Source organism: Malus domestica, chromosome 02, assembly GCF_042453785.1.
Source record: "Malus domestica chromosome 02, GDT2T_hap1".
NCBI classification, from domain to species: Eukaryota; Viridiplantae; Streptophyta; class Magnoliopsida; order Rosales; family Rosaceae; genus Malus; species Malus domestica.
In genome coordinates this window covers 3744834-3772230 of record NC_091662.1, presented here as the reverse complement: position 1 = coordinate 3772230, position 27397 = coordinate 3744834, and the positions used below count along the sequence as shown (strand labels likewise).

Here is a 27397-nt window from a genome sequence, read left to right as displayed (position 1 = left end):
CACAAGAATAGGGGCGAAATTATGTCTTTAGGACATTGCATTTATGTAAGCCTCAATATCTAAGTTTGTCAGTTTTTCTAAATTTCTCTGTAGTTGTTTATATTAATCTCATACATAAATTGATGTTGTGAATTTCTTTATGATTATTGAAATTTTTGTGTTATTTTCATATTTTCTAATATTGCTCCAACACACTCAACAGCTTCTGCCCACTCTTAATCTTATTTGAGACGTAATTGTATAAGATGTAGATTAGGTTTTATGGGAAAGTTTTGATCATCCAACCAACACATTATTACCAGGAATGAAATTTGGAATGAATTTTTAAGACAGGACAGAAATTAGGAATTAAATTCATGTTCAATCGGAAGTCAGAAATCAAAATAATTACAATACCAATTGCACGTAGCTCCTACGGGGTGAAGACGATGGGGCAAGGATTTTTTTTCCATTATTTCCACGAGCCTTCGGAAAGGACTGTGCATAATTCAAGTCAATAGTCCAAAAAACACGTAGCCAAAACTGTATAATTTTAAAGAAAATGAAGAAATAGTCAACGGAAAAATCAAAGGTCAGAACTGTCAACAGTGCTGGTAGAATTATACAGATGGCAGCAAATAAAATGGAGAATGAGACAATGAGAGGAGTGAAATGCAACTCCACAGAGTTATACAGAAAACATGAGACTCAATGTTGTGCTAATTCTGAAAATTTTCTCATGTTTCTGTATGCAGTCATTTTTATCTTCCTCTCATGCACAAGCCCTAGATTTTCCTGTAATGCTCCAGCAAGGGCAACTGCTACCCGATCAAGATAAGAATTTTCTTGTTTCGGAAAATGGCGGTTTCTTCAAGCTAGGGTTCTTGAGTCCTGGAACTTCAAGTGCTTCCGGTGCCACCAGCGATCGTTACTTGGGTATATTTTACACAAGGCTTCCAAGTCATCCAGATGCAGTGTGGTTGGCTAACCCTAAAACTCCGATCAGCGATTCATCGGGTGTTTTCACATTGGATAGTGATGGAAAGTTGAAGATTATGTACAGTGGGGGGGAAATATCTGTGTCAGATTCCAATCAAACAGTTTCAGGTAATGTGACTGCCTCTTTACTAGACACAGGAAATCTTGTGTTACAAGAATTTGCTTCCAATGGAGCATTCGGAAGCGTTTTATGGCAAAGTTTTGATCATCCGACCAACACATTGTTGCCCGGAATGAAATTAGGCATGAACTTCAAGACAGGACAGAATTGGACACTTTTTTCATGGTTGAGTGATCAAGTCCCTGAGCCAGGCGCTTTCAAGCTAGGCATGGATCCTGGTGCCGCCGACCAACTGGTCATCTGGCGGCGAGGGGATGTGTACTGGACTAGTGGTGTATGGAAAAATGGTAGTTTTCGAGGATCCCCTGAATTGACAAGAAGGGTTGATTTGTTTGAGTTTACTTTTGTTTCAAGCAAAGAGGAGAAGTACTTTTCTTATTCCGTGAAAAATACTTCAACATATTCAAGGTGGGAACTGAGTTTACAGGGGCAAATTTCGCAGTCCATTTTAGCCCCAAACAAGACTACTTGGGAGAGCACAGTTACCGGTCCATGCAAATTGAACATGAATTATCCGGATGCAATGTGCATAGAGGAGAAGATTACAGAATGCAGGAACGGTTCTGAGCTGTTTGTGCCGATAAGAGGTTATTTTGCTGCGGTCAAATTCCTATACGATGATGACGATACTAGCTTGGCTATTAGCGATTGTCATGCTGCCTGCTGGAGAAACTGCACCTGTATCGGATATGAAAGTTTGTATACCGACAATGGGACTGGATGTGTGTATATGATGGAAGGAGCAAAATTTGAAGAGAATGATTACTATGGCTTTACTTATATCCTTACTATAGGGAGGAATAGTAGCAAAGGTATGCATCTTCTCATTCTTCCTTCCTACTCTATGATTTGTGCCCTAAATTTGATGTTTTGAGTTTCATACGCTGTCTCTCAACAGCTTCTTCGAGCACAATGCTAATTTTGTGGTTGGTCTAGATGGAACTCCTACTGAAGAAGGAAAAAAAATCGGATCAGCAGGAAGTGTAGCGAAAAAATGGTGGATATGGTTTATCATAAGCATTACACTTTCTGTGACAGTGCTACTTTTAGGTTACTTGTGCTACATAAGGAAAATCAAACGTAGATTCATGCAACACACCGGTAAGTTGTTAAGAATCATAAAGGATTTCATTACTGCTAAGTTGCTAACATAGTTATGAATTAAGCATGCATGTGACTCTAGATACTATTGCATTCATCGAAACTGTGCAGGCCAAGAGCAAGGATTAAGTGAGTTGAGATGTCAAATTACCAGAATCGGCAATGTACACAGGCTCAAACTAGGCAAAAGTATAGGCCAGGAGTTTCAGATGTTCAGTTTCTCTGGAATAGTAGCTGCAACGAATAATTTCTCATCTGGCAGCAAGCTCGGAGAGGGTGGTTTTGGACCAGTTTACAAGGTAAAATCTACGTTGAATTATCGAACAAAAGCTATCTGAAAATTGGTACCTGACTTTTAATAACAATGCAGGGTGTGTTACCAGATGGCCAACAGGTAGCAGTAAAGAGACTAGCAAGAAATTCGGGACAGGGACTAGAAGAATTAAGGAACGAGATTACACTTATAGCTGAACTTCAACACAGAAATCTTGTTCGGATTCTTGGTTGTTGCATTCAAGGAGAAGAGAAGATTTTGATCTATGAGTACCTGACGAATGCAAGCTTGGATGCCTTCCTTTTCGGTTTGTCCACAACTCCTTTCAAATCCAAAGACTCCCTTTTTCTGTCTTCCCCTGCACCTGTAATTTGCTAACCATGCTATATATGAATTTCAATAAACTGCAGATTCAACTAAAGGGAAGCATTTAGATTGGCAACAACGTGTGAACATAATCGAAGGGATTGCGCAAGGACTTCTCTATCTTCACAAGTATTCTAGAGTTAGAATCATACACAGAGATTTGAAAGCTAGCAACATATTACTTGACGGAAACATGAATCCTAAGATATCAGATTTTGGAATGGCCAGAATTTTCGAACATAATGAATCCACATCAAAGACGAAGAGAATTGTAGGAACATAGTAAGTACACACAAAAATCTCTGTATATGCATTTCTTCGAATGTGAATGTTATCTAATTGCAGATGATGATTTTATGCAGCGGTTATATGCCTCCGGAGTATGTCATGAAAGGCATTTTCTCTGACAAGTCCGACGTTTACAGCTTCGGAGTTCTATTGCTGGAGATTGTGAGTGGCAAAAAGAACACTGTTTTCGTTTCATCTACTGCTGGTAGCCTTGTTGTACTGGTAAGTTATTAAAACAGATCAAATTTTGCATTCAATTGCAACCAGAGCAGAAAAAAACTCAATCACCACAACGAAATTTCAACGAAATTTAAACGATTGCAGGCTTGGGATTCGTGGAAACAAGGTGACACTCAAGAGCTAAAGGACACGTCGTTAGACTCGTGCCCTGAAGACGAAGTTTTGAAGTTTATTCATTTGAGTCTGCTATGTGTGCAAGAGTATGCAACAGATAGACCTACCATGGCAGAAGTCATATCCATGCTCACAAGCGATTCCACGTTTTTCCCTGATCCGAAACAACCTGCATACTACATTTCGAGAAGTGAAGTTGGGCCATCGAGGCCTGATGGGAGGCGGCCGGACATGGGTTCAGCAGATTATGTGCCTATAACTGTGATGGAAGCCAGGTAAAAACTTATGCTACTTATATGGCACGAGTAAACCGTTATTATGACATTTTGTGTCAATAATATAATATTATATGTCAGTTTCTCCTTACGTGTCATTATATCATTAGCACGAAACATTATTGTAACAGTGTATCCGTGTTATAAAAATTGTTGTCATATCACCGACTACCCTTACATTCTAGGTCACGTGTTCGATTTCTCCCTCCTAACATCACTCGCATAACAACTTAAAAAGTCGAAGCGAAATGAAATATGCCAAAACAAACTGCGTTTTGGGCTTTTACTAGTCAGCTCCTTATTGCATTTTACTTTGTACCTGTCCCGTTTCACAAAACTCCACCATCTCTAAATTATTAATATTATATCTAAAATTAAAAACTTAGCGTGTATTTAGTATTTAAAATATTCAAGAAATGATCGGTATTTCAGTTAAAATATTTAAAAAATCAAGAATCGATTTGAAAAAGAGGATGAAATGCAAACTTCATCATAATCAATAAATATCAATAATATTTACTGACTTACTACAAATAATTGCTTGAACTCATTACTAATTTCGAACTTTTGAATGTTTTTTTAGAAATTTTTTTCTAATTCTGATTAAATCTGAACGAGTATATATACCCGTTCATTGCAAATTTTCATAATTTCCGTCGAAGACAACTAATAACGATATATCCATCAATATTTTTATAAATTTGCACATCAATATTTCCACCGCGCTGAACATATTTTACCACGTGAGGGTACTGCTATATTCCATCACGCATTAGCCAAACACGGCGAGTCAACGCCATGTGTTCAAACTAGAATAAATTTAAGCCCCTTGACCCCGTGACGGCTGAATAGAGGACTTTCAACCCTTTTTTATTCCAAAAAAATCTGCAACACGTTGGAAATCTTGAAACTTCAAAGCAATCAATAATGTTTCAACGAAAATTAATTATTATAATTAGTTCGAAATTAAAATGTTCATTACTTTGAGGAACCTTCGATCGTGACTGGGTAATAATTTCCAGACAACCCTCCTTGTTTCCGTGCCCTTCTGTTTTATGTGTTCACAGTTAAACCACGTCAACATTTTATATTGTTTTTTTATAGAGATAATAAGACAAAAATAAATAGTAATATAAAATGTTGACGTGATTTAACCGTAACCACACAAAACAGGAGGGCACGGAACAAGGAGCACAGACAATCCTTGTCCAATAATTTTATACCCATAAAAAAAATGAAGAACGATGCTTCCAAAATTTCAACCAATTTTGTGACAAAAGTCTTCCGACATACTAATATTTGTGCAGCTAAATTAATAAAAAAAGGGACAAATCGGGAAAAGTCAGAGGAGAAAATTCTTCAATTTGCAGGCCAATTCAAGCTACAAAAGCTTCTCTGAAAAAAAAATGGTTGACAGAAGCAAAATATTATAGCCGATGGCTGCACGGAGAAGCTTTCTGCTGCTGTTTTTCTCATGTTTCTTCATGCAGTATCTTCCCCCTTGTTATGCAGAAATAGTGCTGTACACGCTCAAGCAAGGGGAGCAGCTACGGGACCAGGAAAGCGATCACCTCGTTTCTCAGCGCGGTGACTTCAAGCTAGGGTTCTTCAGTCCCGGCGCTTCGAGTAACCTGGGTGCTACGAGCAATCGGTTCTTGGGAATATGGTATAGCAAACTACCAAATCATCCGGATGCGGTGTGGGTGGGAAACCCTGAAACTCCGGTCGTGGATTCATCTGGAGTGTTTGTGTTGGATAGTGATGGGAAAATGAAGATCAAACATGGTGGAGGGGAGATTATTGTATGGGATTACAATCAGACAGCTTCCGGTAATGTGACTGGTTATATGATGGATACCGGAAACTTTATGTTAAGAGAGGTAGCATCGGATGGAACACCTGGAAAGATTTTATGGGAAAGTTTTGATTATCCATCAAACACATTGTTACCTGGAATGAAGTTAGGGTTGGACCTTAGGACCGGGCGTAATCGAACAATTTCTTCATGGTTCAGCGATCAAGTGCCTACGCCAGGTGCTTTCAGGCTTAGTGTGGATCCCAGTAGCACCAACCGGTTAATCATCTGGCGGCGAGACGTTGTATACTGGACCAGTGGGATCTGGGAAAGTGGAAGTTTTCAGAGGGCCCCTGAACTCACAAGCAGGGCTGATTTGTTCGAGTTCAATTTTGTTTCAAATGCAGAGGAGAAGTACTTCACTTATACTGTTAAAAACAACTCAACTCTTTCGAGATGGGAACTCAATACTTGGGGCCAACTCATGCAGTCAATTTTAGGCTCAGACGGTACTACATGGGAAACCACAGCTACAAGTCCATGTACGTCCAACCCAAATTATCTGGATGCAGTGTGCATAAAGCAGACGACCTCTGAATGCAGGAATGGTTCTGAGCTATTTCTACCGATGAGAGGCTACTCAGGTGATGCTAAGTTGACGTATAATGATAGTAATACTAACTTGGATCTTAGCGATTGTCACGCAACTTGCTGGAGTGATTGCACCTGTGTCGGCTACGGACCTTTATATCACAATGGGTCTGGATGTCTGTATATGAGAGAAGGAGTACATTATGTCAAGAGCGATTACTTTGGAGTTAATTACTTCGCTACTATAGCAAATAATAGCAGAGGTATGTATGCCCTAATTACTGATTTAGCATGACTAATACTGAGTTTATCTAAATGCACCTATGAATCTTGTCATTCTTCTATCTTCAGTTCATGCTATTTGATACACAGATATGAACCTTGTAACGATAATATGTATTAGCTATAGCTCTCAACCACTTCAAGTACTTAAGTTAATGCTAATTTTGTGGTTGGGTATAGATGGAGCACCTACCGAAAAAGGAAGTACAAAGAGAGAATGGTGGATATGGTGTATCGTAGGCATTGTAATTGCAGTGGCACTGCTACTTTTGGGGTACTTCTGCTACACAAGGAAAAGAAAACTTCAACAAGTGCAACAAACTGGTAAGAAGAAACTATATAGGATTTTATGGCTGTTAAATTATGAATTGCAAGTACAAGTACCTTATATACTATTGCAATCACTGGGCTGCAGACAAGGCAGAAACAATCCAAGAGCAAGGATTACTTGACTTGGGATCCCAAATCAACGGATTGGGTGACATTTTCAAACTCAAATTCGGCAAAAGCCGAGGGCTGGAGTTTAAGATGTTCAGTTTTCCTGAATTAGTGACTGCAACAGATGACTTCTCATTTGCCCGAAGACTAGGAGAGGGTGGTTTTGGACCGGTCTACAAGGTAAAATCTAAATTTATTGACCAATGGCTATCTGGGAAGTTGATATCTAACATTCAAAGTTTTTGTAGGGTGTATTACCAGACGGGCAACAGGTAGCAGTAAAGAGACTTGCAAGACATTCAGGACAAGGATTGGAAGAATTCATGAATGAGATAACACTTATAGCTGAACTTCAACATAGTAATCTTGTTCGGCTTTTGGGTTGTTGCATTCAAGGAGAAGAGAAAATTCTGATCTATGAATACCTGACAAATACAAGCTTGGATGCGTTCCTCTTTGGTTTGTCCATAATTCCTTTCAAATTCAAAGACTCCCGTCTTCCATGAAATCTGTTAACTCTACTAAGCACACTATGAATTTCACATTAACTGCAGATTCCACTAGAGTGTATCTCTTAGATTGGCAGAGGCGCATCAACATCATTGAAGGGATTGCACAAGGACTTCTTTATCTTCATAAGCACTCTCGAGTAAGAGTCATACACAGAGATCTGAAAGCTAGCAACATTTTACTCGACGAAAGCATGAAACCTAAGATATCAGACTTTGGAATGGCCAGAATCTTTGGACAGAATGAGTCCAGAGCAAATACAAACAGAGTTGTAGGAACATAGTAAGTTTAAAAATCACAAATTTTCAGAGTAATGTCACCTAAAATTTACGTACTTGCTTATATGAATATGAACAGTTTCCTAATTTGTATGATGATTTTATGCAGCGGCTATATGTCTCCAGAATATGCCATGAATGGCATTTTCTCCGAGAAGTCTGATGTATACAGCTTTGGAGTTTTACTGCTAGAGATCGTTAGTGGCAGAAAGAACACTGTTTTTGTTTCATCTACTAATCTCAGCCTTATTGAACTTGTAAGTGTTATCAAGTTAGATCAAAATTAGCACTCAATTTCAACTAGAGCAGAAACACTCACACGGTGCATCAAAATTTAAATGACTGCAGGCTTGGGGCTTATGGAAACAAGGTGACTGTCTAGAGATAAGGGACACATCAATGGACTCGTGCCCAAATGACGAAGTTTCGAAATATGTTCATGTTGGTCTGCTATGTGCGCAAGAATACGTAGCAGATAGACCTACCATGTCAGAAGTCCTATCCATGCTCACAAGTGATATCATCTTTTTACCTGATCCAAAACAACCTGCATTCTGCGTCTCAAAAAGTGAATCCGGATCATCACAAGCTGAAAGGTCGGATATGGGTTCATCAAATGGTCTATCTATAACTGTCATGGAACCTAGATAAAGAATCTAACTTCACATTCCATCCGATAGTATTCATTATTGAAATATGAATTTTACAAATGTAATGCGACGCAGGGAAAATCCCGTTAAGTGTAGGAAGTTTTCAGATTCATTCTTGCCACAAAAGGCTGTTTCTTTGCTTTTTAATGAATATTTGTAAATTCGTGAAACATGATGTGAGCTTTGGAGTAAAGTAAAGGGTACACATTTCATCGAAATTCATTCAAAATTCAATATCAAACAACTCAATAAAGATTAAGCATAATCCGTTCAACTCATACAGTAGGGTGGGAGAGCATTTAAACCTAAAGCAACACTACAAGCACAAAGACACCGATTAAATATTGTTCTTATCTGGGTCAATCTTCTCCGGAGATTCCTCCTCCTGCTCTTGCTCCTCTTCCTCCTCCTCCTTCTTCTCCTCCTCGTCTTCGTCTTCTTCCGGCGGGTCATACGGCATAGGAGGCGGCAGAGGCGTCTTCATAGGACTGAACTGCGGGAAAATGTCAGGCCTCCGCCCCGGCTTTGGCCTCTCCCACTCCTGCAACACAATTCCGCAACACCAAAATCTAGTTATCAACCAAAATTCCAAACCCAATTAAAAAAAAACACAGCCGAAATCGTGAGTAGCTGAGGAGCACGCTTACAATCGGGAAATCGAGAGGGTTGCGGCGGGTGAGCTTCTCCTCATCCGGTGCCATACGCACCACCTGACTCCTCCGACGCCGGCGAGAATCGAACCACAGGGCGGAGGAAGGAGACGACGACCTTGCTGGGGATAAAGAAGATTGCTTTCGTCTCCAATTCGACCAACTGCAGCTAGGGGACACGCAGCTCAGCGTTGAGAGGCAGCTCGACGCCATAGCCATAGCAATCACTTCTCTTCTGCTTTCAACCGCTGCTTCTTCGGGTCTTCGCGATTGGACTTCTGACTTTCCAAGTTGCAGCAGGCTCCAAGGCTATAACAGTAATTTCAGTAGTATCGGACTGCAGGCCAGGCCGAGGCGCAACCGCCTTACCCAGAGCTCTCAGCCGCTACCTCTTCCTCTACCTGTCTTTTATTTCTATGTAACAAGTAAACCACTCCACGGTCACCCACAACTTTTCACCGATTTTCTCACCCTTTTTAATCAATTTATCATCCAATTATTTGTGGTTCTTCTTTGGGCCGACTAGCACAAATTCCACAGCCCAATAACCTATTGGGCCATTGCGGTTGGGGTTTTCTTTATTTTGTTTTTTTATAGAAGCCTAGTTGCGGGAACGAAATTTGCTCACATGTCGTTTGTTGCAAAGGAAAACGCTCTTAACCGTTTATATCTACGGAAAATGATCTTCGTCGGATCTTTTTCTAGGAATTTAAGGAATTTCGTGATCGTGACCGTTTATTGTATATCATGCAGTCAGAAATCATTTCAAAATATAAATTATAAAATTAAATATAAATAGTACTTAACAAAAACTGACCGCTCGGTTGATCTTTTCCTTTATCTACAAGCTCTTTTACAGTGGTTACGACTAAGCCTTTGATTGACGTCCTGTCTAATTCTCTCTCTCTCGACCGCTTCTATGATTTGGAGTCCAAAAATTGTCAAGTTCTTGCTCTCCACCTTCCCATGCGCTTTCTTGCTGGCACTGATTTCAGCACAATGACTGCCTCAGCCTCGGACATTGCCCATTTTTTCGCTTCCTTTTGCTTGTTATTCCCTGCAGCAATCCCACAGTTGTAATCTTGATCGCATTGTTGCTTCTCATCCCACCTCGGATTCTGTTGTTGCTTTGGAAGGGCCTTGGATGGATATGAAGAGATGCTCCGGGGCTGTAGATGCACCTTTCCATGTGCCTCTGACGAGCCTCTGCATCCCAAAGAAAGCTTGTTTCCAAATAGACACAGCCTCTTTGATCTCATGCCTGTGTTGTCATTTACCAATTTACTATCTTGACTCTGATGAATTCCTTGCTTGTAACTGTTTCCAGATTGCAGCGCGACCGATCCTGAAGATGGCACATGAAGATTTTGCGGTTTATTTGATGGATGGTAGCTTGGGGGAGGGAAGTAAAAAACAAAAACGAAGGGAATGTTGAGAGTGGGATTTGAACCCACGCCCTTTCGGACCAGAACCTTAATCTGGCGCCTTAGACCAACTCGGCCATCTCAACTTGTTGCTAGAAATTTTGCAAAGGTATACTTATAGTATTCTACCATTGGTCTCAAACTCCCATTTATGACCTTTCCTTAACGCGTAGTTGTATAATGTTGGTTTTGTTGTACTTAATGGGTTTGTGTAATTCATGGTGTCACACTTTTTTTTTATTTAGTTAACGAGTAGATTCAAGGGGACGGGAAAGACCATCATATAAGGTAAATAATTGGCGTTTTTTCCATTCTTATTAAATAAATTGTACTTCCCTGTTATTTTCTTGTTCATTTCATTTCAGTGGTATAATATTTATTCAAAACTCAATTGTGCTCTCTTATTCAATAAAAGTTCTACTTTGAGGTATTTGAAGAAAATTGTTTCAAGTGTTTTTGAACTCGCAGTACAAATACATGTGTCATATTTCAGTATAATATTGGCCATGAATTTGAGTGTGACAACATCCAAACTCAAATCCAATGTTACGAAACGTGTGTTTTGATTAGTTCTATTTGAATAGAGTGTATGGAGTTGATATTTATCGGTCTCACAAAACTTATGTGACTACCACTTAGTTTCAATAAAAAGCTACACTTTGCAACCTAATGAACATCGTTGGAAACACATTGCCTAAGTTTTGAACAATTCAAGATTGAAATCCAAGATTAAGGTGCTTGAATTTTTCCTCCCACACAATAATTTAAACATAATATATCTTCCCCTAATTACACTCATGAGTCATCATCGCTGGTTGAAATTTCTTTAATACAGTTGGTATTTTCGTGGAAATATTCGAAAAACCAAAGAAAGATATGAAAGATTTTGTCGATATTTTTGACATATTAGTTAAATATCGTAGAAAATCTTGTATTTCGTCTAAACCAGTTTTTGATATTCTCTAAAGTTTTATTCTAAATTTCCACCATTTCCACTTAAACCAACCGATATCGATATATTTCATATTTTTGCATATCAATATTTCCACAAATATCAATATTTTAAAAATTGATCATCACATATCTTTCTTTTCTTTTATGTTATATCAAATATCGCCTCAAACATCCTTATGCCAATATTTACAAGCTAAGATCTAACTTTTTTTTATTGCATTTTTTGAAATTATGAATTGGGCCAACATGTACTTTGTGGACCCCTAATATTACAAGATATTCCGAGTGGAATGTTTTTATCAATATAAAACATCTTACCGACAAAATAAATACCAATTCAAATTCAACTTTTCCCTCCTCTTATGCTTTTTTGACAACCAATTATGATAACCTTAGTCGCAAGGGTGGGTGACATTCCATGCCATTCATCATATTTGCCTTATTCCATTTGTGGACCTCTCAAAATCAGTTTAATAATGAACCGTGACTTCTGGTCTTACTCTTTAAATTTCGAAAGCATGCCCTACCTTGAGAAAAAAAATAAGTTTTTCATAAAACCAAGTACACCGTCACGACATTTGTGTACGTGGTCCACTTTCATATGTCCCTAAATTTCAAATGAAAGACCAATTTTTTATATTGGGTGATCAGGATTGGCTTGGTTTTAGATTAAGAAGTAGGATTTAATTTAAGGGCTAACATTAAGTATTTAGGTCGTTAGATTTTTTTTTGTCAAAATATTCAATGAACAAAATTTAACCAATTTTTATTTATTCATAAAATACACCAGAACATAATAAATTTTGATCGGAAATGCAAGTAAGTAATGTGAATTCATTAAACTAGGGTTGAATCAAGCAAATCCTACGGTCCTACCTGCCCCATAAAGCATAGACCCGCGATGTAATGGATCAGAGTCATCAGACCATGCACTCAACGACGTGAAGACCACCAATCCCCGCCCGAAACAACCGACCACGTGGTCCCCGCCACCCATCATCTTCTTCCGTCCTTCCTCCCCCTCTCTTCGATAGCTGCCCCACCCCCGCCCTCTCTTTTTCAAAAGTTTCAAACTCTCCCTCTCTCCTCTCTCTCACTCTCTCACGCTTGTTTGTTTCCCGAGAAAACCGAAGAGAAAAAAGTTGGACAAGAAAATCTTCCAACATTAACCACCACGACTGCAACAGCCAGCTTCTCTCAGACGCTTTCTCTCTCATAATATATAACTGTACCGCTGTTTCGTGCGGACATTGGAGTCGATACATTTGCAGAGCTCGAGTCGACGAAGATGAATGCGGTGGGGAGACAGATGTCGCGATCTAGTTCGTCAATGCACCACCACCGTCGTCAGTACTCGGACCACTTCACGGACGCGCCGTCCAAGTGGCTGCAGTCCACCAGCCTCTCACAGGTCCGATATTAATTTGATTATCTTTTCAAATTCGCCCCTCGTTAAGCTCGAAATTGCATGCCGGACCCTGATAATGCGAAGCATCTCTGTTTTGAATTTTTTTGCAGGACTTCGAGCTGTACGGGACGAGAATGAGCAGGCAGAGTCATAGAAACGGCAATGAGCGATCGCCACCGGGGGCTTCGACGCCGCCGCCGATTCCGTCGCGATCGTCGAGCATGAGAAGGAACGGCGACGATCGAGTTTCGCCGAGTGAGCTCAGCCCTGGCTTGCTTAATATTAATTCATTTGACACTGAGCTATTACCTGAGGTTTGTCAATTTTGTTTTTTTTACTGATCAGAAAATTTACGTTTTTTTTTTTTTTTTTTTTGTTAAACCTACATTTCTATGCTTTCCTTCAGTAATTATCAAGATTTAGATAGTAAGTTAATACGGCGCTAAAAATAGTTTGGTTACTAAAGAAAATGAAAAGTTCAGATTGTGAGATTAACCAGTGGTTTGCTTAAAGAAATGAATGGTTCAGATTGCGAGATTAACAAGTGATTCACTAGAAAAGAGGAGGAATAGTTCGGATCATGAGATTAAATTGTGGAGTCGGCATGTAGCGGCGTATTAATTAACTTTTTAACTGGTTAGCGCTCGAGCAATACTGACAAATAATAGCTTTTTGATTACATAATATTTTTCATTTCCGTCAAGCAGGCTACGAGCAGATCACGAGTTTTGCCCGAGAATAATCTTCTCAAGAGTTTCTCAGCAGATAAAGAAAGGGGCAATACTAGTAATGTTGCTAAAATCAAAGTTGTGGTATGTCTCATTTGGGTGCCATTTAAAAGTTCTTCTCCTTTTTCTTTACATTGCAGCAAATGGTTGAACTTGGTTTTTCGAAAAATGATTCTGCAGGTACGCAAGAGACCGCTAAATAAAAAGGAATTCGCAAAGAAAGAGGAAGACATTATCACAATCGAACCTCATTCTAACGCTCTCACGGTTCATGAAACCAAACTTAAGGTGAGCAATTGTCAAGAGTCCAATGGCATTGCGCTCGACACCTCCCACATGCCTTCACTTCGAAGTGAAGGCATGTGAGGGGTGAGATGGATAATTCTAGCTGAACTTGTCTTTAGGAAGAGGAACTGGAGACTGATGTAGTTTCTGAATTCATAGGATGTATAAAATGACTGGTTTAGCTTTGCACTATTAGTAGACCATTATATGACACGGTTACTTTGTGATATTCTTGAAAAGTTCTCTTTTCTATGTATTGAGATGTGTATCTACTATGTTCTTATTCTCCGTCCGCTGCAGGTTGACTTAACAGAATATGTTGAGAGACACGAATTTGTTTTTGATGCTGTGCTGAACGAAGATGTTTCAAATGATGAGGTGTGAGTTTATCCGAAGCTGGTTTTGCTTTGCCACTTTCAATCAATTGATGTTACAATATCTTTCATTTTGTTGGTTTAGGTATACTTTGAAACTGTGGAGCCAATAGTTCCATTGATTTTCCAGCGAACAAAAGCGACTTGCTTTGCATATGGGCAAACGGGCAAGTATTATACCCTCAATAACAACTTAGGTTCATTATATGTAAGAATCTTATGTTCCGTTTCTCATATATTTGCTCTTGTTTGGATATTTCAGGCAGTGGGAAGACTTATACTATGCAACCACTGCCCCTTAAAGCATCCCAAGATATTCTAAGATTAATGCTTGAAACATACCGAAACCAAGGTTTTCAGTTATTTGTTAGTTTCTTCGAGATATATGGAGGGAAACTTTTTGATCTCCTAAATGATCGAAAGTAAGTTATTTGAGCATTTAGGAAAGAAAATGTTTCCAGTTAGGCTCATTATCCTGAAAGAATTCCACTTTTGCAGAAAGCTTTGCATGAGGGAAGATGGTAAGCAGCAAGTGTGCATCGTTGGTTTGCAAGAGTATAGGGTGTCAAATGTGGACACCGTCAGGGAGTTTATTGAGAAAGGAAATTCCACAAGAAGTACTGGTACTACTGGTGCGAATGAGGAGTCTTCCCGATCACATGCTATACTTCAGCTTTGTGTAAAGAGATCAGCTGATGGAACTGAAACAAAGCCTGCCCGGCTTGTAGGCAAGCTATCTTTCATAGACCTTGCTGGAAGTGAACGCGGTGCAGATACTACGGATAATGATAAACAGACAAGGTGGGGGTTTTGTTGTATGGGATTATGAGCAATTAGCATAACCTTATTCCTTTCTGATTCATATTGACTTTCTTCTTGCAGAATGGAAGGTGCGGAAATTAATAAAAGCTTACTTGCCTTAAAAGAATGCATCAGAGCTCTCGACAGTGACCAAGGCCACATTCCTTTCAGAGGGAGTAAGTTGACTGAAGTTCTTAGAGATTCATTTGTCGGTGATTCACGCACCGTTATGATATCATGCATTTCACCAAGCTCGGGATCATGTGAGCACACTCTCAACACACTAAGATATGCTGACAGGTAAATTAGTTCCATACAAAACAAAAGCGGGGAAGTGGATAATATTATTGCTTTTGCATTTCTCATCAAATTTATACTTTCCAGGGTGAAGAGTTTATCAAAAGGGGGCGGCTCCAAAAGGCATCAATTGACTTCGTTGTCAAACCTTAGAGACTCAACCACAATGCCCTTGTCTTCGTCTTTGCCAAATGACACAACCTTTGAAGATGACATGACTTATGTCCCTAATGAACAGAGCAGCTTTGGTTGGTCCAAACAGATTACTGAGAGAGAACCCTCTGCAAAAATGAACTCAGATCGTATACCTAGCGGGAGGGCAGAAGGAAATTTTTCTACATCTGTATCAAATTATTACAAGGCTCCAATAGGTGGTAGAAATGGCATAGGCCAAGATGATTTTGACTACCCCGAGCAGACCTATGAACAAGCTAAACCATCACGGGGAAATAGTAAGAAGGTAGAAACCTACCAACAATCAGCTCTCGAAGAAAAGCGAAAGATTGGTAGTCAGATGAAATGGACAGATATGCCTGATTTTGAGGCTACGAACTCTCATTCTGAAGATGATCTTAACGCCGTTTTACAGGTAAAAGGCATCCTAGGTTTTCTATTTGTCATATTTCTTATCAGTCTTTCAGTTATCATACTCTCATTTACTTGTTTTTAGGAGGAAGAAGACCTTGTGACTGCTCACCGAAGACAAGTAGAGCATACGATAGACATTGTTAGGGAGGTCAGTGTAAACGTATAATCTACTTTGACCGCAGTTCTATTTACGCTGTATATGTTTGGACATGGCTTAACCGTGTTACTGATGCAGGAGATGAATCTGCTGGTTCAAGCTGATCAACCAGGCAACCCGATTGATGACTATATATGCAAATTGAATGCCATACTTTCTCAGAAGGCTGCAGGAATTCTTCAACTGCAGGCTCAGTTGGCTCAATTTCAGCGGCATCTGAATGATCACAGCGTTTTAGTATCTTCTTCTTCTTCGTCAAGTAACTAATACAATTTGGGAGTTGGGTATGATGATTCTTTCTCTTCTTGCGCGAGGTTTGATTTCGGTCCTTGTTTATTTATTTATTTGTTCCGACTATCTAGCGTTGTTGGCTCTTCATAACAGTTCCGCGGCAGTGTGTGATTACAGAAAAAGCTTTTGCTTGAGTTGCTTAAATTTCTCTAAATATATGAAGACCAGATACCCGAAAACTTCTTGTTTCGGGTAGGTGGTTGGTTCTTGCTTCTTTTCGTCTTAACAGTATTTAAAATCGTTTGAAATTGTGATCATTGAGGAATGAGAGAGATACATGAAATTATATGCATGTTTTGTAAAGATTTATGGACTTGTAATTTATAAAACTAAATTATGAAAACGCTGAATTCTGAGTTGCTCTATATATTGTACTTTTAAAGCTGCAAATCTCCATGACTTGGGTCTTTTTGGTTGCTGCTTCATGGACATTTTCATTACATTCCCTTTTTCTTGTAGAAGAGCGAGCCTTGGCACCAATGAAAGGTTGCTTATTTGTGACTGAAAAGTCACGAGTTTGAGTTGTAGAAACAGCCTCTTTGTAAAGTAAGGGTAAGGTTACATACGATAGACGTTTCTCCTTGTCCTTTTCCTTTTTCGTATGAAATCAACTCACATTACACCAAACTCGAACGTCATTTCTACCGGATATAATTCGATCATATAGAGAGCCCGATCACTTGTGGGGAGTATGTTTACCAGTGGGTATGATAAGGTGGTAGCTATGTGTTAATTGGGATGGTGTGTGCTAGTGTTAGTTGTAGTGGTGACGGTGATGGTGGAATATATGTGCGTACCTGTTATCCATCACTTCTGGAGGGTATGTGATGCACTGCATGGGGAAATAATATATTTAAGGCATTCGTGACTTCTCATCTCTCAAAACCTTTGTCACTTTATCTTTTAATTGAATTGCCTAGTAACTATCCTACTCTTAAATATTTAGTGTACCAATGCTTTGTAATCTCCCTAGCTAAAGGGCTCCATATGTATCTTTAAGGTAGTGAATTTAGTGAATTATAATGAGTCTAAGAAGAAAGAGTTTTTCCTCTTAAATCAAGTGTTAGATTTAGGTGAATCCACGATTAGCGATGTGAGTGATTTCATTGCCCCTGGTTGAGTGATTCACAAGTTCTATCCCCGTAGAGACGTGAGTGGTTCCGTCCCCTTGATTGAGCGATTCCAAGGTTATCATCTCTCGTCTCCCGATACTTCTTTGGCTTCTCCTGCGTCAAGTGGTATCAAAGCAGGTTTTCTACTGCGAAGTTAAAAGGAAAAAAAAAAAATCGTGTTGTTGATTCTACACTTCTTCAAATTTCAGTTCTCTTTGTCCGAGTCACCCAAAAAGTTACATATCATTGGAAGGGTCGGCGAGTCCACTTTCCAACAAAAAGACAATGCCTCAATCAATTTTGTTTTTGTTCTTGTTTTTTTTGCAGCAATTTGCTAGCAAATAGCGCAAATAGCGATTTCTTTTTCAACAAAGAGATATACCAGCATCTTGTTCCAATGAATAATAATTAGATATATGAAAGCCACTGTAGGATGTCATCTATGGAAGATTTGTTTTATTCACACAGAATTTATTAGAATTTGCCTCCACTATATGATGAGTATTCAGAAGATGGTGTTTTAATGATTGCTAACAAAACAACTGGTAACTTTGAGGTATACGTTGAAGAAGTCAATGCTATGGTAGACATTGGTTCTTGAAGGGGGAAATTTCATATTATGGAGGTTGGACCCCAAATTATGAAGGATTTATAATGTTTCAAGATGAGAAGATTGATTTGATGACTTCAACACTCGAACACTATGGACTTGCAAAGGTATGGGTGCGGCCAAGTGATCAAGATGCCATTCAGATTTGCTTCGTAATTCCTTTGCGCATTGGTAAATATGAAGTTCTGAGAAAGCCAAGGTCGATGGAATATCGTGGTTTCGGTCGAAAACCTAAATTTAAGTAAAGATTGAAAATGAAAAATATATTCAAACTCGAGACGAGTTTTTCAAAAAGAGGAGAATGATGCATTGCATGGGGAACAAATATATTTAAGGCTTTTGTGACTCATGTATCAAAACTTTTGTTACCTTCTCTTTTAATTGAATTGCCTAGTAAATGCTTTGTAATCTCCCTATTTAAAGGGCTCCATATGTATCTTTAAGGTAGTGAATTATAATGAGTCTAAGAAGAGAATGAGTTTTTCCTCTTTAATCAAGTGTTAGACTTGGTTATGTCAGGTGAATCCACGATTAGCGTCGTGAGTGATTTCGTTGTCTCTGGTTGAGTGATTCCCAGATTCTATCCCCGTAGAGACGTGAGTGATTTCGTCCCCCAGGTTGAGCGATTCCCAGGTTATCATCCCTCGTCTCCCGAGACTCCTTTGGCTTCTCCTGCGTCAATATGTGCATGTGAGAATGTGAGGACAAGGTCTTACATGAGTGAGGGACCAAACCATGCAAGGGCTTATAAGAGGTAGTACTATTCCCCATATTGCTAATTAATTTTATTGTGAAACTCTAACTTTATTCATGGTATCAGGACAAGTTGGTTCACGTGTGAAGCCTAACAACCACACATACTCCACATCACTATATTTATGTTGTCCATGTGTTAGGCTTGAAAATTCATGACAAATGAAGAGGCATGTGAGAATGTGAGGACAACGTCCCACATTGATAAGAGACCAAACCATGCAAAAGCTTCTAAAAAATTGGACTATTCTTTCATATTATCGATTAATTTTATAGTAACATTCTAATTTTGTTCGGTGTATGTGGACGAATATTTTTTGTGGAGTGAGGGCGGAGATGGAGAGGGCAAACTCAAAGTCACTTCGCCCTTTTCCATCGTTAAGTTTCTAGAATATTACAGATTGTAAATTAGTCGATGTTTCATGTAACAAAGTAGGGCTAATGAAATTAGGGCCGTCAGAGATTTCGAATTCGAATCCTTTCATATTACATCTCGCATCTTCTGCTAAGTCGGCTTAAGACTGAAAGGACAGCATATTAATTTCATTTGCCTGACTTGAGATTACAATCTTTTGTGATAAAATCTTGTCTTACCTCAAGTCACTATCATCCATTTTTCGACAAAGTCTTTGACCTTGTACACCCTTTTCCCTCCCTTTCCTTAGTCTTCACTTTCAGACTTTTGTGACACCTTCCTTTCCTTCATCGCTTTTATCCGATTGTAGTGGTTAAAAACAGCAATTGTCGAGTCGGCTCGTTTTATATAACAAATAATGTTGTTATGGCTAAATGTGAGTTATTGCGTGTTATCGGATAAGAACATAGTGACAGATGATATGGTCATTTGGAGTTATAACAAAGATATTTGGTACAATTATTTTAAGAATCAGTTAGTTTGAATTGGAACTCGATTATTTCATGACATAACGAAATTCTTTAGGACTCAAACTATCTGTAATAACTCTTTGAATTAGTTTTATGGATATTCCACTCTTTTGTGTCACCAAAAAACAAAAGAGATGAAAGAGAGTTTAAACCCGAGAGTGTAAAACTAGTAAGAGTCGGTTGTTAGTTAATTTGAAAATAGTTTAATGAAATTATATCTTTGGCGGTGGTGGTTTTCAGTGATAAATCAATCAGATCCATAAAACTGTTTTTTTCAAAGGCGACCGTTTTCACAATAAAGGAGTCTCGTTCGGAAGACAAATTGATTGCATGCAAAAATGAAATTATTGGTGGGCTTTCTAGGGTTTTTCTTTGGTTGTTTTGGGTTTGCTAATCAAATTTCTAGACCTCAGAAAATGTACCCTACTCATATCTAATATGCAGTCATATTTACGGTCTCGTTTTCTTCACAAAGTGTAAAAAACATTACCCACTATGAAATTAAAGGTTTAAAAAAATTTAAATTTTGTCAGGAACAATCGCTCATTCACGTATAGATGAATTCCAGAAGTTAATACAAGTGTTGGTCTCATTTGTCTTCAAATTCATCATCGTACAAGAGGGTGACTGTTCCAACCACTTCTTATATAGATTTCGGTAAGTCGTGTGATTAGCTCACAAGCTTAAGTAAACACACATGGATTACTTTGATAACGTCATAATGTTGTCATGGGATTTAGGTTTTTTTCTAATACATATGATATTATTTACACTAAGGAGTGAGAGAGTGAGCTAAATCTAACAATAACTTACAAGTAAAGAGAAATATCACTAAAATGTAGTACTAAGTAGTGAAATCAATGATTCTTAATGCAACACTCTTGGTTAAGGACATATTTAATCAAGCAAATTAAAGACAAATAATATAAACCTAGGGTTTAGCACCCATCTCAGGCATATTGGATTTTTACTTCTTTTTTTTTTCTTTCTTTCTTAAGGACAGCAGTATAGAGGCCATAATGGATTTTATATCTATTTGAGTTTATATCACAAATGGTCCTGAAATTGATCTGTCATATTAAGATGGTTATTGAATTTAAATATCGACCAACATGATCCTTGAAAATAGGTGTCGTAAATTAATGTGGTTTTTCAACCATAATTTTATTATGTGCTGATGTGGTATATAATTAGGTAACATAAGTCTAATTAAATATTTAATCCCAGTGACAATATTTAATTAGAATTGTAGAATCATGTTATGTGCCGCATTAGCACATAATAGAATTTTTTTAACAGAATTGTGACAAAATGATCACATTATTTTCGACAACATTTCAGGAACTACCGATCAATTTTAAATTTAAAAACCACCTAAATAGGGTGTGTCAATTTAAAACACTATTTGTTATAAAAAAATCTATTTATTTTAATATTTTGGTAAATGCAATGATGCACTCATTTAACAAACCTTTTGTATTCCGCCAATGATGGAAAGAAAAAGCTACAGTCACCTTATATTAACTCACAATCATTATTTAATATAAGACACCAAATATTTTAGCCGACTCACCCACTTGGATGCTCGACAAATTTTTCTTTTTTTCTAAAATAATTCCCAATATCCTGGAGAAATTAGAGGACATGTTTTCCAATAACTTTAGGATAAATTACACAGTAACTCCTCAAGTTTTGAGGTCTATTACAACCTCATACAATAACTTTAAAACATTTCACTTTCATACATCAAGTACTATTTTATTTCAATATAATACATCCGTTAGATTTTTCATCCATTAATCCGTTAAATGTTGATGTCACTGCCACATTTGTGCCATGTGGTTGCTAAATGTGTGCCACGTGGTAAAAAAAAAATTTTAATTTTTTTAAAAAAAAACCTAAATCTTTTAAATAAATTATAAAATTAAAAAAAAATTAAAACCTATCAATCTCCCCGTAACCCCCCCCCCCCACCAAAAACAAATCCAGATCCTTTTTCCCCCACCCACCCACCTTACAGAAACCTAATTCCTCTTCCTCACCCCCCCTCCTCCTCCTCTCTTCTCCCTCATATTCATCTTCTTCCCCCTGCAACCCAGCCCAGCCTACCCCCACCTTCCCCGAGCGCACCCGCACCCACCCTTTTCCCTCCTCTACACACTCCACTCCTCAAATCCACACCTATTCCTCCCATTTTCACCTCAGGAACCCGACGATGGCGGACGGGATCTGGGTTTTGTTTTTTTTTTTCTTCTAGGTTGCAGGTAGGGGGTCGGGCGCACCCGCACCCACCCTCCCGCCCACCCTCTTCAGCCCTCTACACACCCCACTCCTTAAATCCACACTCATTCCTCCCATTTTCACCTAACGAAACCAACGATGGTGGACAGGATCTGGGTTTTTTTTTTTTTTTTTTCTTCTAGGTTGCAGGTAGGGGTTGGGGGAGGAAGATGAAGATAGGGGGAGAAGAGAGGGGAGGAGGAGGGGGGAAGACGAACTGAATGGGCGTTTTTTTTTTCTAGGTTGCGGAGAAGATGAAGATTGAGAAGAAGATGGGTGCGGTGGGGTGTGTAGAGGAGGGAAGAGGGTGAGTGCAGGGGGTGGGTGCGCGATGGGTGCCACGGGGAAGATGCAGATGAGTTTTTTTTTTTTTTTTCTCCTCTTCTTCTTCTGGGTTGTAGGTTGTAGGTTGGGTTTTGTGGGGGGGGGGGGGGAGAGGGAGGGAAGAAGACGAAGTGGGCTTTGGTTTTTGGTTTTTGGTTTTTTTTTTTTTTAATTTTATAATTTATTTAGAAGATTTAGGTTTTAAAAAAAATAATAAGTTGCCACGTGGCACACATTTGGTAGCCACGTGGCACAAATGTGGCAGCCACGTCAGCATTTAAAGAATTAATGGATGGAAAATCTAACGGATGTATTATATTGAAATAAAATAGTACTTGAGGTATGAAAGTGAAATGTTTTAAAGATATTGTATGAGGTTGTAATAGACCTTAAACTTGAGGGGTTACTATGTAATTTACCCATAACTTTAAATTATTCTATTAAACAAATAAGTATTTTGTATTTTTAATAAAACAAATACGTGTCTCTTTACAAATAAATCATAATTTAATACATCCACAATTACACATACACTTTATGTTGTTTTTTTTATAAGTTTCTTTAATATATGTATTTTATAATTCTTAGTTGATAATTTATTATTCAATAATCTAACACTCAAACAATTAACAATCAGATTAATTAAGAATAAACTCCCTTCCCTATACGGATCAGGATCCTCTCTTGAGCAAAGCACACGGTCCGTTTGATCAAAATCTAACAACTACAAACACGGAGCTTATCTAAAAGTTATAATCATTGTAGCCGTTGAATTTTGATCAAATGGACCGTGTGCTTTACTCAGGAAGCTCAGCCTTCAAAGCTCATGAGAGAATCTTGATCCTCCTTATACTTCTTTCTAACTAAATTTTATTATTTCTTAAAAAATGATATGCTGGTGACTTAACCACAACAGTATGCCATTTCAAATCTAAAAGATTCAAATATACATTTTAACCTTTCGCCTACTACTATCATGTGATTCACCAACCGCTAAGCATGTAAATTAACATTTGATAGACCCTAAAATGAACCGACAAGGTGGCAATAAGATGGAGACAAGCACAGATTTGGAGTAAATTTAATATGCTCCCTATGGCCTAACACTAAGGTCATCTCTAATCGAATGGTCTAGAGGGTCAAAGGGTCGAAAATAGCCTGAAAACCGTCTCCAATCGAGGGCTAGCCCAAAGGGCTCGTGGGCCCCATTGGACAAAAAAGGGTCAAAGGGCCAACCAGCTAGCCTAACTCAGCCAGCCCCGGGTCGGGCTGGGCTAGGAATTTCATTATTCATGTGGGTTATATCCAACGGCATTGTACTTATTCCTATCGGTTATATCTAACATGAATGGTAGGCCAAAATTTCAAATCCAATAGCTAGTTGACGTCAGTTACTGTTGGATTGAAAAAAAAATTTGGGCCAAATTTTTTTTTATGAATTTAATTTGTAGTTTTTAAATTTAATTTGTAGTTTCTAAATTTAATTTGTAGTTTCTAAATATAAGTTGTAGTTTTTAAATTTAAGTTATTGTTGTTTTTAAATTTAAGTTGTTGTAGTTTTTAAATTTAAATAATAAATTATGTTTGGCCCTCGGTTGAAGACGGTTTTTTGTGATAGGGCTAAAACGAGTCATATGGCCCTTTGGCCATCGGTTGGAGATTGAGGCAAATATGACCATGTACTGTTCATTAAAATATTAATATCTTGGAGGGCCAAAACGACGTCGTTTTGGCCCTAGTTAAAAAGAAAAATAAATTAAAAACTTCTTTTAGTGTGACAACGTCGTTTGGATTATTGAGTTAACAAAAATTTAAATAATTAAAGGGAGACCACTCGTCCCCGATTGCCTTTACTATTCCAAACCCCGTTCCTTCCCACTTCAAACCAGTCAGAGAGTATTAGCTCCCCAAATCCCAGCAGCAACATCTCGTTAGCCTTCCTTGCTTCCAAAATTCAAGCCACCTCCCGCCCGCCAGCTTCCAAGCGCCATCCTTTGGTTTGGTTGACCACTTCTCTCCAAATTTTTAGATGAAATCTTTAATTTTCACATTTATGTTATCCCTAACCCTAATTGATTATTTAATACAAAATTTTGTTTAATTTATATAGAATCATAAAGTAATTGATCAACATGATTAGTGACTATTAATTATTGATTATTGATCAGAAATCCTATAATTATTGATGATGAATGAAATTGTTATTTAGGGTAAAAATTGAATTCTTGATTATAGATTAATTGAATTTTTGTTTATTGAATAATTTATATGATTATTGGTATTGATCAGTTGAAATTGTTGGTTTAATTAGTTATTAGTCATATAGTATATTTTACTCTAAGATTAAAAATCTAAGATCTTTTTTTTTTCCGTATTATACAGTTGCGTAATGGAACAATACTATAATGAGTTTATTATGCGAAGTTTTCATGACATGAAACGTCATCGTCAACAATTATAATTTGTTTGTATTGATAAATGATGGAAGACATTAATGTAAAAGGATTTGATTGTTGTAATTTTTTTAAACCTTGCACTCTTTAAGTTCGACCCTCCCCATGACCAATCTTGACTTCGCCATTGCATTCAAAAGAAGTCATCATATACTTATCACTTATAAAAGTATAAGGGATAAGGTGCACATGAAATAGTGCTTGCATGATAAATTATTTTACATGAAGATCCAACTCAATAGTACTATAAATAAACTTTATTATTTGATAAGAAATTGGTGAGTTTGTTACGATACAACTCATTAGTATATACATGTACTTTATTATTCGATTTGAAATTGTTGAGCTTGGATTAGATGTGAAAAAGCTCGAATGGTACTCATAGGATACAAGAGCGTCCACTTTTAGCCGTATAATCTAACAAACATACAGTCATGACTCATAGAATTAGACTAAACGAGTGCTTATATTTTTATGTTTTTGAACAATCTTTGCATGAGTGTTCTTAATTTCACTTTGACTGTCTCCTCATATGGATGATGGATCGTTGTCAACATTACATTATAGACAAAAAATAAGCACCACACAAAACTTTCCCTTTTGGGTGAATCATCCTTTTTCATTGGGGCACTTGTTCCTATCAAAGCTATCCAATACCATATTTGCATTTTCAATTCAAATTTGATGATGTACTTCACGTTTGGAGTTTACTTTTGCCAACACAACGTGCCCACTAAGATTAGAAGAGAAATATGCTCGGAAAGGGATCCTTTCCAAATCCCTTCCATCTAATCATCATCGTCAAATAATCTGAACCCTTAAAACTTGATCAAACGGTTAAGGTTATTATAACTTTTAAAGTGGGTCTTTGTTTGTAGCCGTTTGATCAAATTTAAAGGGTCCGAATTATTTGATGAGGAGATTAGGTGGAAGGGAGAGGATCCCTTTCCTTTATGCCCACTCGTCGTTATATATTTTTTTTTCTTTTAATTGTTTTGATGTCGTTTGACTTCTTGTTCAATTGTGTATTACAAATTCGAGGATTCTTACTTTAACATATATTACTCTTTAAAATAAAACTCAAAATGCAACTTAGTGCTACAATTAGACCTGTAAACGAGTCGGGTTTACTGGGTTTGCCGTTAATTTAACGGGTCACCCAAACCCAACCCGTTAAGCTAACAGGTCTTCCGTTTCATCCGTCAACTTTTTATTTTATTTTTTATTTTATAACATTTCATCCAAATCAATTACAACCTTGTTTTATATATTAGAATTCGAATTTCTATCAATTACATGCGTCTTCGAATCTTAACATGGATCAGAAAATTGTATAAGTAAAACAAGCCATCGGAAGACCCGACAATGATGAGCCCTGGGAGGCTTGTATTTAGGGAGGCAGATTGTCTACCCTCCTATTATCGTGCATTTCTCATCCCGTCCTATTTTGTTCGGTCACGGTTAAGCCACATCAACATTTTATATTAATTTTTTTATAGAGATAATAGGACAAAAAGCAATAAGAATATAAAATGTTGACGTGGCTTAACCGTTACCGCACGAATAGAAAATGATGGGAAGGACACCCAAACAGGAAGGCAGACAATCTACCTCCTGTATTTATAACACTTGTCACAGTGCCCCTGTCAGAGATCAAGGATCCAAAAGTTTCAAAATTAGCTATAGAGAGAATAAATCAACATTATTAATGTGTGGCTAGACACATCGCAATAAAGTACTTGATGACATGAACTCTTCAGAAATTCAATGAAAGTGGGCTGCAGGGGCAAGAGAGAGAGAGAGAGAGAGCTTTGCTTTTATCTTGTGTCACTATGTCCTATGTCCATACTTCTATGGTTGCAATTGTATAAGATTTACTTTCAGTTTCATCTCATTGGTAACCTAATTAGAGTAGTTCCACCGTGGGCTATTGCTCGATGGACTGGCTCTCAAACAAGGTCAGAGAGCTCGAGTGGGGAGGTCCAACGTGTGCTGGCGATGGAGTTGCTAGCCCGAGAGCCCGAAGGCCATGTGACGCAAGGCTGACGTCTGGGTGACATCAGCCATCATCTCATCTGCATTTCTAGGCCTCAACCTTATAGCTACTCAAGCTCTTTTCGGGTACTATTCGATCCATCTTCCTGGCACCCCTCTACACCACACAGTTTCCTGAAGCCATGGACTACAGAAGTGCAGCAAAAACCTTGTGTTTGCCGTTCTCGGCTCCGTTGCCTGTGGGATGTAATTTTACACTGGCTTCCTTTGTTTTGTGGTTTCGATCTTTGTTGTGGTTGCTCATGGATGTTGAAGTTTGCTTATTTTCCGATTTTGCAACTTGGAGTGGCTTGATCTCTGGCGTCTTTTGGAGGTGTTGGCTGGTGCTGAGTTGGAGGTTGCTCGGTTTGAGGTGCTCCGATGACGGTTGGGATAGTAGGCTGCTAGGTTTTTGTTTTTTGTTTTGGGCTCAAATCCTTGTTTTAGGTTGGGCTTTCTTTGCTGTGTGGGAGGTCCATCATTAAGTTTATTACCAACAAATCAAAATTATTTTGTATTACTAGGGCTATTCAGTGTAGGGGTGGAGATGCAAAAGGCAGTTACTGTTCACTGGGTGAATTAAGTAGTGAATAGCCCCGGGGGGCCTTTGCAACGGTGGAGTTGCTCTTAAAAAACATCTATATCTCTACTATACTAACAAATATCCACCTTGATGAAACAAGTATAA

The 27397-nt window shown here is 38.1% G+C and overlaps 4 protein-coding genes and 1 non-coding gene across 5 annotated transcripts; 3 read left to right on the top strand and 2 right to left on the bottom strand.

Annotated features, from left to right (window-relative positions):
- The first annotated feature begins 631 nt into the window (after positions 1–631).
- On the top strand, positions 632–3941 carry LOC103452577 (G-type lectin S-receptor-like serine/threonine-protein kinase At1g67520). Its single transcript, XM_070814025.1, has 7 exons — positions 632–1911; positions 2036–2200; positions 2312–2499; positions 2571–2781; positions 2885–3122; positions 3203–3350; positions 3453–3941. The coding sequence occupies exons 1-7, from the start codon at positions 681–683 to the stop codon at positions 3759–3761; spliced, it is 2490 nt and encodes an 829-aa protein (XP_070670126.1). The 5' UTR covers positions 632–680; the 3' UTR covers positions 3762–3941.
- A 1252-nt stretch (positions 3942–5193) lies between these two features.
- On the top strand, positions 5194–8519 carry LOC139188476 (G-type lectin S-receptor-like serine/threonine-protein kinase At1g11330). The gene is made up of 7 exons (XM_070806021.1): positions 5194–6406; positions 6606–6749; positions 6841–7043; positions 7112–7322; positions 7418–7655; positions 7761–7908; positions 8000–8519. Exons 1-7 carry the CDS (start codon positions 5194–5196, stop codon positions 8300–8302), a joined length of 2460 nt encoding a protein of 819 aa, XP_070662122.1. The 3' UTR covers positions 8303–8519.
- Positions 8491–9425, bottom strand: LOC103449007 (uncharacterized). The gene is made up of 2 exons (XM_008388283.4): positions 8949–9425; positions 8491–8842 (listed from the first exon to the last, which is right to left on the bottom strand). Exons 1-2 carry the CDS (start codon positions 9168–9170, stop codon positions 8639–8641), a joined length of 426 nt encoding a protein of 141 aa, XP_008386505.1. The 5' UTR covers positions 9171–9425; the 3' UTR covers positions 8491–8638.
- A 955-nt stretch (positions 9426–10380) lies between these two features.
- TRNAL-AAG (transfer RNA leucine (anticodon AAG)) lies at positions 10381–10461 on the bottom strand. The gene has a single exon. It is a non-coding gene; the product is annotated as a tRNA-Leu (tRNA).
- A 1929-nt stretch (positions 10462–12390) lies between these two features.
- On the top strand, positions 12391–16648 carry LOC103448997 (kinesin-like protein KIN-13B). The gene is made up of 12 exons (XM_070806018.1): positions 12391–12740; positions 12848–13051; positions 13445–13549; positions 13646–13753; positions 14051–14128; positions 14210–14295; positions 14391–14546; positions 14623–14925; positions 15007–15225; positions 15310–15811; positions 15893–15958; positions 16046–16648. The coding sequence occupies exons 1-12, from the start codon at positions 12618–12620 to the stop codon at positions 16232–16234; spliced, it is 2139 nt and encodes a 712-aa protein (XP_070662119.1). The 5' UTR covers positions 12391–12617; the 3' UTR covers positions 16235–16648.
- Positions 16649–27397: the final 10749 nt, after the last annotated feature.

What these genes read in the sequence shown, in the direction of transcription:
- LOC103452577 (XM_070814025.1), top strand. Translation starts at nt 681, where the DNA reads ATGAGACTCAATGTTGTGCTAATTCTGAAAATTTTCTCATGTTTCTGT. An exon ending in TAGATTCATGCAACACACCG is followed by an intron (nt 2,201 to 2,311) that starts GTAAGTTGTTAA and finishes GAAACTGTGCAG; the next exon opens with GCCAAGAGCAAGGATTAAGT. An exon ending in GTTTTGGACCAGTTTACAAG is followed by an intron (nt 2,500 to 2,570) that starts GTAAAATCTACG and finishes ATAACAATGCAG; the next exon opens with GGTGTGTTACCAGATGGCCA.
- LOC139188476 (XM_070806021.1), top strand. Translation starts at nt 5,194, where the DNA reads ATGGCTGCACGGAGAAGCTTTCTGCTGCTGTTTTTCTCATGTTTCTTC. An exon ending in TCAACAAGTGCAACAAACTG is followed by an intron (nt 6,750 to 6,840) that starts GTAAGAAGAAAC and finishes ACTGGGCTGCAG; the next exon opens with ACAAGGCAGAAACAATCCAA. An exon ending in AACAGAGTTGTAGGAACATA is followed by an intron (nt 7,656 to 7,760) that starts GTAAGTTTAAAA and finishes GATTTTATGCAG; the next exon opens with CGGCTATATGTCTCCAGAAT.
- LOC103449007 (XM_008388283.4), bottom strand. Translation starts at nt 9,170, where the DNA reads ATGGCTATGGCGTCGAGCTGCCTCTCAACGCTGAGCTGCGTGTCCCCT. An exon ending in ACCCTCTCGATTTCCCGATT is followed by an intron (nt 8,843 to 8,948) that starts GTAAGCGTGCTC and finishes ATTGTGTTGCAG; the next exon opens with GAGTGGGAGAGGCCAAAGCC.
- LOC103448997 (XM_070806018.1), top strand. Translation starts at nt 12,618, where the DNA reads ATGAATGCGGTGGGGAGACAGATGTCGCGATCTAGTTCGTCAATGCAC. An exon ending in GCATATGGGCAAACGGGCAA is followed by an intron (nt 14,296 to 14,390) that starts GTATTATACCCT and finishes TATTTCAGGCAG; the next exon opens with TGGGAAGACTTATACTATGC. An exon ending in ACACTAAGATATGCTGACAG is followed by an intron (nt 15,226 to 15,309) that starts GTAAATTAGTTC and finishes TATACTTTCCAG; the next exon opens with GGTGAAGAGTTTATCAAAAG.